This window comes from Microtus ochrogaster, unplaced genomic scaffold (genome assembly GCF_000317375.1).
Source record: "Microtus ochrogaster isolate Prairie Vole_2 unplaced genomic scaffold, MicOch1.0 UNK44, whole genome shotgun sequence".
NCBI classification, from domain to species: Eukaryota; Metazoa; Chordata; class Mammalia; order Rodentia; family Cricetidae; genus Microtus; species Microtus ochrogaster.
Window position 1 is genome coordinate 2,361,893 of NW_004949142.1, and position 11,412 is coordinate 2,373,304.

The following is an 11,412-nucleotide window of genomic DNA, read 5'->3' on the forward strand; positions in this document are numbered from 1 at the left end:
AGGCTCCAAAACCACAGAGAAACCCTGTCTCGAAAAAAACCAAAAAAAAAAAAAAGAAAGAAAAAAGAATGGTTGGGGTCTAACCTCAGGTTTTTATTGTTGCAGAAACACCCAGATTTCCCAAAGAAGCCTCTCACACCTTATTTCCGCTTCTTCATGGAGAAGCGGGCCAAATATGCGAAACTCCACCCTGAGATGAGCAACCTGGACCTGACCAAGATTCTATCTAAGAAATACAAGGAGCTTCCAGAGAAGAAGAAGGTGGGGGGAGGGAAGTTCAGATGGGGGGAGGGCAGAGATGCTTTCAGGTGAGAGCAGCTGATGGTTTGGGTAGGTCACTGGGGTAGGCCTAGGCCTTAGACAAAGGGACTCGACATTGGGTGTGGATGGCTAATACAGCAGAGCTGAGTGTGTGTAGAGACTGGCCTTGGTTATCTGTCGCCTCCTAGGCCCACATAAGGTCAGACAGGCCCCGTTAAAGGGGAAGACCTGGAAGGCACTCAGGTGATCTTGTACCCTGCAGCCATCAGTGCTGTGTTTTGAGCAGTCACTCTGAAGCATCCTCCCTGGCAGTGTGTGCAGCCATTCTCTGCTTAACTATGATACTGAGCATCCAAGAGGCCGCAGGAAAGGGCATTGGATTGATTGATGGATTGTCCTGTGTCTGTGAGCAAGGAATTGGGGCGCAGGAGTGCTGAGTATCCTGGGTCTTGCCGCTTGCATTTGGAGCCTCTGACCCCTCCAGTGCTCTCCTGCCATAGTCACAGGAGTGAGCTTGCTTCCCACGTATAAGGTCAGGGTCTTTCTTCCTTGCCTCAGGCTGTTCCCTACAGAAATGGACCTGATTAGATTATCAGGGACACTTCACTTTATGGGTTAAAGTTGTCCTTGTCCAAACCTCTTGTCAGGCTCTCTGGAAGGCAGAAGAACTAAACAACAAAGAGTTCACAGAATAATAGGATGAAGAGAGTTGAACACCAAGAGGAGATGGTGGGCAGCAAGACAAGGAGAGATGTCAGTGAGAGGCAGGAAGGTGTAGGGAAAAAATGCACACTGGTGGACGAAGGACAGAAAGTTGCGGGTATCAAGTCCCCCAAATGGCACCAGCCAACATGCTGATTAGCCATTTTTCTGCACACTCTGGCTAAGTGCTTGTGCACCCTTGTTGTTGAATCCAAAATGGAATAGGCTTGGATGGATAAAAGCCACAGTCAGTGACCCATACCCAAGCCAAGGGATAGCAAGAACTGCCAGAGGTACAGGTGACCCTGTGGGTGAGGACTTGGGTCAGTGACTACACATGCCACCAAACCCCCAAGGTATGGGAGGAAAGGGCTAAGAAACAGGGTCAGGGGGGTTCAGAGAACCTGAGTGGGAAAAGCATTAGCATGAGCATACCTGTTTGGGTCTCCTACTGCCTGTTGCCAACTGGCTGTGTCGGGGCTTTAGGTAAGTCACTCTACTACTCTGCTCCTGTTTGGGGTGTAGAGGATGAGCCAGAACCCGGACATGCCTTGTCTGAGGAGGACTGAGGTTACGCCAGGGCTTCATTGGGAAGCATGGGGAAATGAGCTGCCTCCTTGCACCTGGTTCCTCTTACAAGGAGGGGTCTGTTTGGGTGTGAGCCTCCAGAATACAGGGAGGAAGGAAGGAAGAAATGTCTGTTACATGGGAACCAGGATGCAGGATGCCAGAGGAAAGGTGGAAAAGGAGAGTTCTGGGGGAGCCTAGAGGAAGGGACCAGAGGCAGGCAGGCTTGATGACCAGGAATATGAGGAATATTGGAGACCCACAGCTGATGTGGGGGGGAACCTTCTTCAAACTCAGGACACTGGGGTGGGACTTAAATTGCAAGAATTCATTTTGTACACCTTCAACTCTGTCCTCGCCTACCTTAGAAGCAGAATTTAGCCTCCCTGGTGCTATTAGGCATCTTGGAGGGGATAGACTGACATCAGCTGCCACAGGGTGGGAAGAGGGAGCAATAGCAAGAAGAGTTCTATGAGACCCAGGGGAGTTCTGTGGTATTAGAGGAAGGGGTGTGTAGTCCTAGCTTGCTACTGTCCACCCAGTGGTGATACCACGTCCTCTGGCTTCTGGGACATTTTGTCTTAAGAGAGTAGGATGGAAATTGGATGTCAGGAAGAACCCTGTAAATCCCTGTCTGGTTATTTATCACCAGGCCTAGCATGAGTTCGACTCGCTGAGGGCAGAGACACCATACCTCCAAATCATAGCAGAAGGCAAGGCAGTCAGGAGGGTGGCTTCTCTAGCTCTGGGTGAAATAGCCCTTGGGTCCTGGATGACCCCGTCCCCTCCTCCCCTCAGATGAAATATATTCAGGACTTCCAGAGGGAGAAACAGGAGTTCGAGCGAAACCTGGCCCGATTCAGGTAAGGCAGAGGAGGGCCATGGGGCATTGGGTGTGGTAGGATAAAACGATACTGGCTGGAGACGAGCTAACCATCTACAAAACTTGGAAGTCTTGTGTAGACTTGTTAGTGTCAGGTGTAGGGGCAGGAACAGGCTGCCAGCCACTAACTTCCACTAAGCTCCAGCAGGAGGCCTAGAAAGAAAGCTTGGGTTGGACAGCTAGCTGGGGTCTGCCTTAGCAGCGCCCCTGCTGACCCTTGCTCTGGTCCCCTGGCTAGGGAGGATCACCCTGACCTTATCCAGAATGCCAAGAAGTCGGACATCCCCGAGAAGCCCAAAACTCCCCAGCAACTGTGGTATACCCATGAGAAGAAGGTGTATCTCAAAGTGCGGCCGGATGTGAGTGTCTGGCCAAAGGGTAGGGGTGGAGGGCACATGGCGGTGGCTAGGGGGGAGCCGCGCCTGGTGGCTGGGTATGGTGCAGGGGAGCAGGAGAGGAGGCCCCTCCCCAGGGGGGGGTTGCATGGACAGGGCCTGGGCCAGCTGGCGTACGAATGAGTGTGTGTGTGAGCCTGCCCCTTGCACCAAGGCGGATCCCAGCCTCTCCACTTTACCCTCCTGGCCTGTGGTGGACACTTGTGTGACCTCCTGTGGCCTGAGGGGGGCGGGGCCTCTGTGCCCCTCACCCCCCTCCCCTGCCCCTGGCTGCCTGTGTGTGTCTGACGGCTTTTGGTTTGCAGGCCACTACGAAGGAGGTGAAGGACTCCCTGGGGAAGCAGTGGTCTCAGCTCTCGGACAAAAAGAGGCTGAAATGGATTCATAAGGCCCTGGAGCAGCGGAAGGAGTACGAGGTTAGGCTTCCGCTGCGCTCCTCCCCATCCGGCTCTTCACGAGCCTCTGCCCTTTGGTGCTACCGCATTCTGCAGGTAGCAGTCATTCCCTGACCCTCTGTTGAGGGAGGGGCCCTTTGGGGCCCCTCACCTCTGTCCCTACCATCTCATGACCCCCACCCCACAGAGAGATCTCAGGCTAGGGCAGAGCAGGGCACCGTACTGCAAATGACACAGCAGACACACAGACATACACGGCCATCCCCAGCTTTGCACCCTGCCTCCCTTCCCCAGCGGCTCTCCCCCTTATCGTGTCCCAGCTAACCCCATACTCCGTTACCCTCCACTCCCCTGCCTCTCACTCTGCAGGAGATTATGCGTGATTATATACAGAAGCACCCTGAGCTAAACATCAGCGAGGAAGGAATCACCAAATCTACCCTCACCAAGGCCGAACGCCAGCTCAAGGACAAGTTTGATGGGCGACCCACCAAGCCACCTCCGTGAGCGCTGCCCTGGGTGGGTGGGCGGGCGAGTGGGCAGCCAGGGAGCTGGGCCTTTGAAGAACTTGAACGCAGGTTGGGGAGCTAGGAAGCCTGTTGCCCACTTGCTCATTTTCGTGCCTTCTTCTGGATTAAATAGGAACAGCTACTCCTTGTACTGTGCAGAGCTCATGGCCAACATGAAGGATGTGCCCAGCACGGAGCGCATGGTGCTATGCAGCCAGCAGTGGAAGCTGCTCTCCCAGAAGGAAAAGGATGCGTATCACAAGAAGTGCGACCAGGTACTACTCTGATCTCTGGCTCCTGTCTTGGTTGGTTTTAAGCGTGAAGTTTGCCCCACAAACAGCCAGGCTGTTACTTGTTGGTCACATGTGCCTTGGCCACCTGCTTCCAACTTGGCAGTGTATAACGTCTGCATCTGTAAAAGCAGACAGCTCAGGCTTTTTGTCTACCATCTTTAGGGGGAGAGAAGGTTACACCCAGTCCCTAGGAGCCTACTGAGGGTCCCCAATTGACTGAGTCCCCTTATTTTCCTAGAAAAAGAAAGATTATGAGGTAGAACTGCTGCGGTTCCTGGAGGTGAGTGGCATGGGGGACAGAGGGCGAGTTTGGCAGGCAGTCCTAGTCTGAACCTGCCTGCTACAGCCCGCGCCCTTCTCCTTCCTGCTCAGAGCTTGCCCGAGGAGGAGCAGCAGCGGGTCCTTGGGGAGGAAAAGATGTTGAACATCAATAAGAAGCAGACCACCAGTCCAGCCTCTAAGAAGCCTTCTCAGGAAGGTGGCAAGGTATGTGTCACATGACAGCCACATAGGGTGGAGCCGCCTGCCCACGCGAGGCTCATGGTAACTGTACCTCTGACCCTCTCCATCCCATCCATCCTCTAGGGCGGCTCTGAAAAGCCCAAGCGGCCTGTGTCTGCCATGTTCATTTTCTCAGAGGAGAAGAGAAGGCAGCTACAGGAGGAGCGGCCTGAGCTCTCAGAAAGCGAGCTTACCCGCCTGCTGGCCCGCATGTGGAACGACTTGTCCGAGAAGAAGAAGGTCGGGCCTTGGAGAGTCTGGCACCAGACTCCCCTAGGGGCCGCCTGGGCCACTTCCCTGTGCTTGCAGTTAGGGCCACACTCTCTCGCACCCTGTGTGAATCACGCATGTGCCCCTGAGCAGGAAGGCGGGAAGCTGTCAGCTGCGGTTGTCCTCTCCCTTGGAGAGCAGCCCCATGGGTGGGGCGGAGTCTGCAGGACTTTAGTGCTGCCTCTAGTCTCTGATGGCCCCGCCCTCACCTCTGACGGCCCTGCCTTCTTAGGCGGAGTCAACTGCAACTGCTTGATGGGCTTAGCGCGCCCCCTAGGGGTGGTTCGCATGCCGACGCCAGCTGCCTTTCCTATAGGCTAAATATAAGGCCCGAGAGGCTGCTCTGAAGGCACAGTCTGAGAGGAAGCCAGGTGGAGAACGTGAAGAGCGGGGCAAGCTGCCTGAGTCACCCAAGAGAGCTGAGGAAATCTGGCAGCAGAGTGTCATCGGAGATTATCTGGCTCGCTTCAAGGTAGCAGGGAGTTTGAAAGGATTGGTCTGTAGCTGCCAGTAGCAACAGGACCCCTTCCACAGCCGATGCTCTTCGTTTGTACCTTAGAATGACCGGGTGAAAGCCTTGAAGGCCATGGAGATGACTTGGAACAACATGGAAAAAAAGGAGAAGCTGATGTGGATTAAGAAGGCAGCAGAAGACCAAAAACGATATGAGGTGGGAAGGGGCTGAGCAGCTTGCCTCCGTGTAAAAAAAATAGGTGCTGGGCCAGAAGTGCAAGGTTCCAGATTTGGTTGGGCCAGTCTCTTAACCTTCACCCTGTCACAAGCTAGGTGAGAGTCAGGGTGCTAGCCTCTTAAAGTGGTTCCTAGGGGACATAAGCTTAGTTTAGAAAACATTTTGAGATGGACCTCTTGATGTGCTAACTTGGCAGGTGGTTGCTTTGGGGAGAGTCTAACTGTGGATTCTAGACTAGCCACCAACTCTGGGTCTTCTTGCATTAATCTCTGGCATGTTGGGATTACGAGTCCATTCCAGGCAGTTTGTCCCCTTCTCAGCATGTAAAAAAGCCAGCAAAGGCGTGATGACAATGGGTGGGGTGTGTGTGGGTGAATGTGACCTTTCTGTGTCTCTACAGAGGGAGTTAAGTGAGATGCGGGCCCCTCCAGCTGCTCCAAACTCTTCCAAGAAGATGAAGTTCCAGGGGGAGCCCAAGAAACCTCCCATGTAAGCCTGAGGCTAAAGACTGTCCTGTCATGAAGATGGGTCGGAAAGGTAACTCACCGAGGACCTGGCCCATGCATTCCTGTGTCACCCTGCAGGAACGGTTACCAGAAGTTCTCCCAGGAGCTGCTGTCCAACGGGGAGCTGAATCACCTGCCACTGAAGGACCGCATGGTAGAGATCGGCAGCCGCTGGCAGCGCATCTCCCAGAGCCAGAAGGAGCACTATAAAAAGCTGGCTGAGGAGCAGCAGAAACAATACAAGGTGCACTTGGACCTCTGGGTCAAGGTGAGAGGGAACGGGCAGCATCATACAGGCTGGTTCTCATTCATGGTTCCTTTGGTGACTCAGAAATCCTTCAGGGCAATGGGCACTGGCACTTTTAAAGCTAAGGAAGCCAAGGCATTAAGTAATTTGCCAACTTAACCTAGTAAGTAGAAAATCCAAATCGGCTGCAGTTTCTCCCTCCTAGCCAGGGACAGTGGACTTGTAAGCCCTGGCCAGGCTGTCTCTGTTTCTCCACTACTTGGAACAGTCAGATTTGTGCAGTAAGGAGAATTGCCTGTCTTATCACTCAGGCTGACCAAAGACCCGGAGAGATGGTGGGAATTAAGTGTTCTAAAATTTTGTCACTCTGGGTCATCTCACCAATGACTCAAAGACCAGGGTCCAAGGGGGGTGGTGCTAGGCCTCGTGAGTCACTGGGGAAACTCTGGGATTTAGGAGGTCCTGAGTGTGGAGCTACGATTTGGGCATAGCAGTTGGGGAAAACTGATAGGGAGCTGGCTATCGAGTTCAGGATGACTCAGAGAGAGGAGCTTGTGGCAGAATCAGGAACTGCTCTTGAGCCCCTGTGAGCTCTCTGCAGGGACCGAAGTTTGGGGAAGCTGAGCCTAAAGGTAGCTGATGGAATGTGAGTGTTCCGCCCAGGGTGTGTGTGGCCAACAGTAGTCTAGGGATCTCTGACTCTCAGCTCTTCCCTCCAGAGCCTGTCTCCCCAGGACCGTGCAGCATACAAAGAGTACATCTCCAATGTGAGTGGGGTGGGGGTGGCGGCGGGTTGGGGAGACTCTGTGGGAGCTGGAACTCACTGCGACCTATTTCCATCCTTTCTGGTAGAAACGTAAGAACATGACTAAGCTTCGAGGCCCAAATCCGAAGTCCAGCCGGACCACCCTGCAGTCTAAGTCGGTAAGGAGTCCCTTCAGGATAGGCGGTGTCCGCAGGGCAGTGTCTGGTGAAGTGCAGGTCAGCCACTACTAACGTGTCTCCGCACTTCCCAGGAGTCGGAGGAGGAGGAGGACGAGGAGGAGGATGACGACGATGACGAGGAAGAAGAGGAAGATGATGAGAATGGGGACTCCTCCGAAGATGGAGGGGACTCTTCTGAGTCTAGCAGCGAAGACGAGAGCGAGGATGGAGATGAGGTGCGTAGACAGCATGGTGGAAGGGGGGATCATGGGCCGGAAGTGGGGCTACCCAGTGACTGTGGGTTCTTTATTCTCCAGAATGAGGATGACGATGAAGACGACGATGACGACGAAGATGACGATGAGGATGAAGACAATGAGTCTGAGGGCAGCAGCTCCAGCTCTTCCTCTTCAGGGGACTCCTCAGACTCTGACTCCAACTAAGGCTCACCCCCCACCCTGGGCAGGCAGCCAAGGAGAGCCACTGCAGAGCTCCCTCCCCAACTGACCACCTTTGTCTCTCCCTGTGTTCTGTCCCCTGTCCCCTCAGCCTCCCCCACTTTCTTTCTTTCTTCCTTTTTTTAAAAAAAAAAAAAAAATCAGTGGGGGTAGAAGGCTGCATGAGCCCAGGCTAGGACTCTGCAGTCTTGGAGCCATCAGCTCCAGGGGTTCTCCAGGGACAGCAACCATCAGACTGAGCCAGCATTGGACCGACCCACCCCATCCCCTTCTGCACTTGCAGTGCTGACGTGGACAATGGACCAGGGAGTTTGGGGTGGGAGCGTGTCCTGAAGAGTTGGGTGAGGCCTCCACACCTGCAGCCTGCACCAAGGTGGATGTTCAGGGGAGCCTTTCCTTCCCAGAGGGGCTTGCCGCCTGACCTCCCACATTGAACTGGAGGGAGAGAAGGGTGCTGCCTTCAAGAAAGTGGGCAGGCAGTGTCCATGTCCCTCTCCCCTGCCCCTGCAGGAAGGAGCTGCCTGGACCCGTTCATGGGGGAGGGGCAGAGTGTTTTTTATATATGTGTATATATTTTTTTTTTAAGCGCTGAGCTGTCAACGAGACGTTTCCTACCGATCTCGGCTACCGTCTCTGTTGTCATTTCTGGGAATGGGAGGGCTCGGGGTTGGATGGGTTGAGACTTAAAACCGGTCTTGATATATAGACTGTAAGACTGTGTGTGTGCGCGTGCGCCTGTTGTGTGCTTGCTGTAGCATGGATGCACCTGTGGATAAGGAAGTGTGCCTGAGTGCATTTGTGTGTCTGTAAGAGAGAACCCACCTCCGTGTTTGAATCTGGAAAAAGGGTTGGTAAAGGCCTGGGAGATGGTGACCCTGACAGGAACAGGCCAAGGCTGCCCCTCCCTGCAGTCTTCCACTGTGGTGGCTCTCTGGGTCCATTGTAGAGGGCATGGAAACCACCTGATGCTTCCTACACCAGTTTGCCTCTGCCAGGGTCATGTATCTCTGGGCTGCTGCAGTCTGTGCTGTCCAGCAGGAAAGGGCAGACAATGGTATGAGCCTTAAAGCTTCCCTTTAGTAGTAAAGGTCTCCTGGCTCATCTGGGGGTGTCCCTGGGGATTCAGGAAAACGTCCTGAGATCTTTTTACCTGCTTGTCTTAACTGCTTTCCCTCATGTCCTCTGGCCACCCCCATTTCCTTTGGTTTCTCAGGTCTACCCTCCCCTCCTGCCTCCGCCCCTGTATCTGGGGGAAGGGGCTGCAGAAGGTGCTTTCTGCAACTGGCCCTCTAACCCTTGGGGTTAGTCCCTGGACTCTTCATAAGCCGAGTCCCCTCACCGTGGAGATTTTCACTTTGACTAAGTTGGCCAGAACTGGTTTTGTTAATGCTACTGGGTTTTGTGCTGCCCCATCTTTTGCCTCTTGAATGAAAACCGGGGGTGGGAAGTAGGCTCTCCACAGAAAATGTGGGGCTGCAGCCCAGCTGCCAGCCCCCTCGAAGGCCTGGACTGTTGTGAAGACTCCTGGAGAGTGATACCACCTTACATACACACACACACACACACACACACACACACACACTGTCGTTGTGCTAAAAATCAGTGCCAGGGTTTTAAGTTCTTGAGAGGGCTTCAAAGAATCCCATGTCCTTGTTTGAATACCCTGGACCATTACACTTGAGTAGAATGTTCTCTCTTAAAAACAACTTTAAACACTACATGTGTTCCTCCCATTTCAAGTATTGGGACATCATTACAAACGGCTGTGATAACAGTGGGGGGTGTGTTGGTGCTGTCAGAGGTTGCCCAGGGTGCATTTTAGCACTGGGACCCCTCTTCCCCTTTTTTTAATATTTGAGGAGTATTTTGTAGGTTCCAACAACTACCGATTGAATTTGTGCCACCACGGGAGCAGCTTAGATGTGACTGACCCAGCTTAAGGCCCACTGTGGAGGTTTTGTTTTCCCCTTTTTGTACAATAAAATGAAAAACCAAGGTTTGACTTCTGTCTGGTCACTGGAATAAGTGGGTGGCAGGGGTTACCCAGTAACAGGTTTGACATAAAACCCTTGAAGCCAGCTTCTTTGCCCTTTCTGGAACCAGTTTCCTGTTTCCTAAAGATTCTACAAGCAACCTGCCTTCACCTTATTCCTGAAGTTTCTCAACTCAGCATCTTCATCTAGGTTTGAGAAGTTGGCAAGTAGATGTTTTACCCAGAGGGCATTGCTTTAGGAAAGGAGGTAACTGACCATTAGGATAAAGGATTCACCCAAGCCAGGCAAGCCCTTATAGTTGGTATATGGCTTAGGGAGAGCCTAGGCTTCTGGTGGAAAGCTGCTAGGACCAGAGGACTTGCTCTCTGGATTAAAACCTGCAGCCAGGCAGTGGTGGCGCATGCCTTTAATCCCAGCAGAGGCATGCGGATCTCTGAGTTCGAGGCCAGCCTGGTCTACAAGAGCTAGCATTCCCTACGGACTTTGGCTGGGTTTCTGAGCAGGTAAATGGGTGATAAGTATGGGTCTATGCAAAAGCTCCCCATTAATGTCACTCCAATTCCCATCTACACTTCAAAAGTCCCCACTTATTCCCCAGGGTCTAGTCTCCAGTGATGAGCTTGTTTGTCATTACTCCAGAGGACATTTGTATGTGTCCTGCCCTCTGGGCTGATTGCTTCTGTTGTTAGTGTTTACTAGTCATGCCTTTCTGGATATTCCTGTATCTCCTCTGAACCCCTAGTTTTCGCTCATAGGGAACTGCTCTAAAAGATGGTATCTGACCAAGCCTGGTGCGCATGCTTGTAATCTCAGCACTCTGGAGGCTGAAGCTAGAGAAGAGCCATGCATTCCAAGCCAGCCTGTGCTACATAGTGAGCCTGTCTCCGCGGATAAAGGGGGCTATCTACAGGCACCACTTGCTGTGGCTTGAGCGTCTCCTCCAAACTCATGTTGAAACCGTGATAGTAATAAAAGGGTGGGATTCTTTATTGCATTTATTTGAGTGTGAGTATGCATGTGTACGTGTGTGTGCGCGCTAGTCCAGAGAACGACTTGCTGGAGTCAGTTCTTCTAGTATGTGGAATCTTGGTGATCAAACTCGGGGTGTAACGCTTGGTGGCAAGTACTTTAATCTGCTAAGCCATCTTGCCAGCCCCATGAAGTGGATGAAGGCATTGTGGGTATTGGGAACCCCTGTGCTGTATGTGCTTGCTCACTCACAGTCCCGCCATGTTGCTGAGAAGTGTGAGAGCTATCCTCCTGTGGTTTATGATTTAGCCAGTCTGCAGTAGTCAGTGACAGCAGCATGGAGTCATCTATGTTGGTCCTGGTACAGATATGGACACAGTTACCAGGGTGGCGGCCTCCAGCCCCCTCTTCCTGTTTGTTTTTCATATGTTGTTTTTTTTTTTTTGATTCTGTTATTTTGATATAGGTTTTCTCTATGTAGACAGGCTGGCCTTGAATTCACAGAGATCTGCTTGACTCTGCCTCCCAAGTACTGGGATTAAAAGTGTGTGCCACCAACACCCGGCCTTGACGCCAATGTTTAATCCCTCACTGTCTATTTCCCTTCCTGAACCCCTCCCAAACCTGTCTCCCTTCTCCACAGGGACATTCCCATCCCTGTAAGGCCACCACCACAAACATGTTTCTTTTTTCTCTGCCCCAGCAACCATTTATTGGCCTGCTCTCAGCACAGCTCAGGTGGGGGCAGCCACATCCCCGCGCTCAAACTGGTCCTCTCTCTCTTCTGAGACCGAGCTGGGCAGCGCAGCCCAGGAGAGGCCTCAATCTCCGAGCCCTCCATGCTGAC

General features: G+C 52.8%; 1 protein-coding gene across 6 annotated transcripts in view; it reads left to right on the forward strand.

Moving 5' to 3' along the window:
* Ubtf (upstream binding transcription factor) overlaps window positions 1-8,227 on the forward strand; it is a 13,876-nt gene extending 5,649 nt beyond the window's left edge. For 4 of the 6 annotated variants that reach the window (XM_026777010.1, XM_013354448.2, XM_005369119.2 and 1 more), the window contains exons 5-21: window positions 106-261; window positions 2,329-2,393; window positions 2,652-2,772; window positions 3,114-3,224; window positions 3,573-3,706; window positions 3,846-3,987; window positions 4,244-4,285; window positions 4,378-4,491; window positions 4,591-4,746; window positions 5,093-5,248; window positions 5,336-5,446; window positions 5,868-5,956; window positions 6,052-6,241; window positions 6,940-6,987; window positions 7,073-7,144; window positions 7,237-7,380; window positions 7,462-7,587. In XM_026777010.1, coding sequence (XP_026632811.1) covers window positions 106-261; window positions 2,329-2,393; window positions 2,652-2,772; window positions 3,114-3,224; window positions 3,573-3,706; window positions 3,846-3,987; window positions 4,244-4,285; window positions 4,378-4,491; window positions 4,591-4,746; window positions 5,093-5,248; window positions 5,336-5,446; window positions 5,868-5,956; window positions 6,052-6,241; window positions 6,940-6,987; window positions 7,073-7,144; window positions 7,237-7,380; window positions 7,462-7,587 — 1,977 coding nt within the window. Of the gene's footprint in view, window positions 1-105; window positions 262-2,328; window positions 2,394-2,651; window positions 2,773-3,113; window positions 3,225-3,572; window positions 3,707-3,845; window positions 3,988-4,243; window positions 4,286-4,377; window positions 4,492-4,590; window positions 4,747-5,092; window positions 5,249-5,335; window positions 5,447-5,867; window positions 5,957-6,051; window positions 6,242-6,939; window positions 6,988-7,072; window positions 7,145-7,236; window positions 7,381-7,461 lie in introns of all 6 variants that reach the window. The other 2 variants (XM_026777008.1, XM_005369121.3) reach the window with 2 other exon arrangements.
* The last annotated feature ends 3,185 nt before the right edge of the window (window positions 8,228-11,412 follow it).